Consider the following 3,397-nt stretch of genomic DNA (forward strand, 5'->3'; position numbering starts at 1 on the left):
AACTCAGGTTCAGTTATTGAGTGAAAACACCAACAGACTCAGACATTTAGAACAAACTAAGAGTCAGATCAGCAGAAACAGAGAACACGGACATGTCTGCTGTAACTGCGTCGCTCTGCTCCACGCTGATGTTTGTCCTGTTCGTCTCTGCAGGTGAGATTTAACTGTTTTAAGCCCAAATATATCTGGCTGCGACATAAAGATGATTAAATAGTATCAGCCTCTTTATATGTTAACAAAATTTCGTAAAGAATTACTTTCATATGGATTCAGTTTCTCTCTGTGTGTGACGGAGACACGAGGCTGAGTTGACATTTAACATCTGTGAGAGAGACAGAGGCTGTGTCCCAATTAAGAGACCACGCGTACTACGTACGGTGCGTACTACAAGTACGGGAAGTGCGGAAGTGAGAGGCTTGTGAAATGGGACGGTCTAGCCCTCGTCGCGCTGCTCAGGTTGCCTAGCAACCATGATACTAACTACGAGAAATGTTTCATACAGCTTTGTTTGACAGAAATGAAGGAGAAAAAATGTTTTGTTGGTCATTCATTTTTGTCATGACATCACTTTGATTAGTTGAGTATCTGAGGCTGAGACCACGGAGACTGTAAAACATGATAGTTGGGCTTCATTTCTGTACTGAACAGTCATTTCAAGATTAGTTAGTAAATAATAATTAGCTAATGTTGTTCATGAGACTAAAGTCATCTCACTGTGGTAATGTAAATATAATATGGCCAATATTATATGTATTGTCAGACTATTATGATATATATATATCATATCATAATATAGAGAAACAGAGAGAGAGTGCAGGACAGACAGACAGGTGACAGTCTCAGGTGCACACACTGCTACAAAACAGCACAAGAGAAGGAGGATTTAGTGTTTGTGTTATTACGAGTGCTAAACAAGAAGAGTTCCAGATGGTCCAGTGGACACATGTGTGACTCCTGTGATTAAAGCATCTTTCTTTCAGCTTAACGAGTGAACCGTCAGCTCGTTCAAACACACGTTAAAGTCCGTTTGGCTCGACACCACCGAACAGAGGCAGCAATATAACATAGCTAACATTAACAGTGCAGTGAATCCTGCTTGTGCCGTCATATTCAGATATTATTTACTATAGTATATATATATATATATAAAATGTGGCCTTTAAGGCTGCAGACCCTGAATTGGGATACAGCCGTAGACGGCTGCTATAGATTGAAACAGTTTGACCTTTAACCTCTCTGCTCTGTCTTATTTCCCTTTCAGACCAGAAAATCATCACAGCTGAGTCTGGACAGGACGTCACTCTGACATGTCGAGCTACAAACAACAACATCGCAGCTGTAAAGTGGAACAGAACTGACCTGGTAGATAAACATGTGCTTTTGTACCAAGATGGGAAGTTTGTTCCAGCCAACCAGCATCCATCTTTTAAGGACCGGGTGGATCTGCAGGACAGACAGATGAAGGATGGAAATGTGTCTTTGATTCTGAAGAATGTGACGATTAATGACACTGGAAGATACGAGTGTCGTGTCCAGACGAATGAAACTCACTCATGGGACCTCATCACCAACCTGACTGTTGTTGTTCCTCCAGGTGAGTGAGTAGAGTTGAGTGTGTGTGTGATCAGAGGTGAAGCTGCTTCCTGGTTGTTGGTGTTTGTTTGTTGTATGGATGAGCTGGTGGATGTCAGAGGTAGACAGATGTTTCTCCAGCTGTTGTCTTTGTGGTAAAGTGAAACAGATTACAGAGTCAGATTAATGTCTGAGCTATTTTAGGGCTCTACTCAGAGCTTTCTGTGTCAGACACTCTCTTTTTACCTGGTTAAATCACCATGGTAACTAATGTTAAAAACATAACCTGGTCATGTTCAGAGTTTTTGTTTAAAATCAGCTCTGAGTATTTTCATGTCCAGCATGTATTCAGTGTGATGTTGATTCTCTGCTGGGGGAAAATCGACATACATTATGTATAAATTACATTTTCTACAAGTAACCATTGATATTCAAAAATTATATTTGCAGCTTTTTAAACCGTATCTCATTAAAACCACTGAATGTTACATCACACTCACACTGGGATGTCTGAGTTTTCATTTAGTGATGTGTAAAATGTGTAAATGTTTTCGTACTTGATTCTAATCTGTTGCCCAGGCTGTTGACATTAAAGCTACTAGAGGATCAATTATAAGCTTCATCAGGATATTTATCCCCAAGAATACATTTTAAATCCAATTAATTTCATTTGATCAGCTGACACCTGTTTCTCACCTGCAGGTCCGACAGGAGGACACACTAAGGAAGGAGGAAAGACGGATAAAATAAAGGAAGACAGAGGGAAGGAGGATGAACATGTTGGAGTGGCAGTTTCTGCTGCGTTTCTTTGTGCTGCTCTGCTTCTTGTTGTCGGTGTTGTTAGGTTTTGGATAAAAAGACGACTTCAATCTAAGACTTACGATGATCCAGAGATCACACAGCCTCTTACCTCTTCGCAGGAGGACAGTTACACAGATGACCTGAAGATAAGTTAACATCCAGGTTAATTTCATTGAAATTAACTTTAAATTAAGCAGGTTTTTTTGTGTTGGTTTAAAATATCAACCTCATGTGGCCTTTTCTTCTTTAACTGCAGCACAATGTGAAAAAAACAAGTTTGTATAACAAGCTTGTTTTAGGTGCTATTATTTAGTTTTATATATTTGTATTTTTTATTTTTGTTACTTCAAAGTAAATCCAGCTTATCAACTTTACTGCTCACAGAGGGATGCGAACGCTGTATGAAACTAAAAATTCATGTAGCTGAACTGTAGATATTTCTCTCTGACTCTGAACTGTGAACCTCGCCAGCTTCTTCTATTCAACAAGTTCCTTAATGTGTCTTCATGTATATGTCTCATCTTTACATTTATACCTGTGTAATGTTGTTTTTTATTATCTATGTTTTTGTAACGTACAGAGGTGAAAGGTTTAAAGGTTTTCTTTAAGTTCTTGCAGTTATGAAATTATGATCTTTATGTGTTTTGTGAACAGACTTATGATTGGCTGTTTCATGTGATGAACCAGAAATAAATGAAAGAAACAGAGCGTCCCAGTTTCATGGTGATGTTGTTCATCTGCTGCAGATTTCAGGCCTGACACTTCTTCTTTTGACCTCCACATGCACATCATGCTGCATAACAACCATTATACCAACATGCAAGTTGTTAGCTTGAGGATCACCTTGTAGCAAAAACACTATTTTATAACTGGACAGAATGGTGTACATCACTTTAATGCTGGATTGCACTAATCCTCAGTCAGAAGGCCGTACATGCAAGAGAATGTTTGTTTTATATGCAATGTGACGGTGAATGAGGAGCAGACAAATTAAATTGTTTTTACAGCTCCAAATACCAACAAC

At 38.9% G+C, this 3,397-nt stretch overlaps 1 protein-coding gene across 1 annotated transcript; it reads left to right on the forward strand.

Moving 5' to 3' along the window:
• LOC102076656 (butyrophilin-like protein 8) lies at nt 1-3,081 on the forward strand. Its single transcript, XM_005464422.4, has 3 exons — nt 1-153; nt 1,262-1,594; nt 2,275-3,081. Exons 1-3 carry the CDS (start codon nt 93-95, stop codon nt 2,526-2,528), a joined length of 648 nt encoding a protein of 215 aa, XP_005464479.2. The 5' UTR covers nt 1-92; the 3' UTR covers nt 2,529-3,081.
• Nucleotides 3,082-3,397: the final 316 nt, after the last annotated feature.

Source organism: Oreochromis niloticus, linkage group LG3 (assembly GCF_001858045.2).
Source record: "Oreochromis niloticus isolate F11D_XX linkage group LG3, O_niloticus_UMD_NMBU, whole genome shotgun sequence".
Lineage (NCBI taxonomy): Eukaryota > Metazoa > Chordata > Actinopteri > Cichliformes > Cichlidae > Oreochromis > Oreochromis niloticus.

Bases quoted from the DNA above. Each gene is read 5' to 3' on its own strand.
- LOC102076656 (XM_005464422.4), top strand. From the start codon at position 93: ATGTCTGCTGTAACTGCGTCGCTCTGCTCCACGCTGATGTTTGTCCTG. The intron at 154-1,261 runs GTGAGATTTAAC...TTTCCCTTTCAG, and splicing joins TGTCCTGTTCGTCTCTGCAG to ACCAGAAAATCATCACAGCT. The intron at 1,595-2,274 runs GTGAGTGAGTAG...TCTCACCTGCAG, and splicing joins GACTGTTGTTGTTCCTCCAG to GTCCGACAGGAGGACACACT.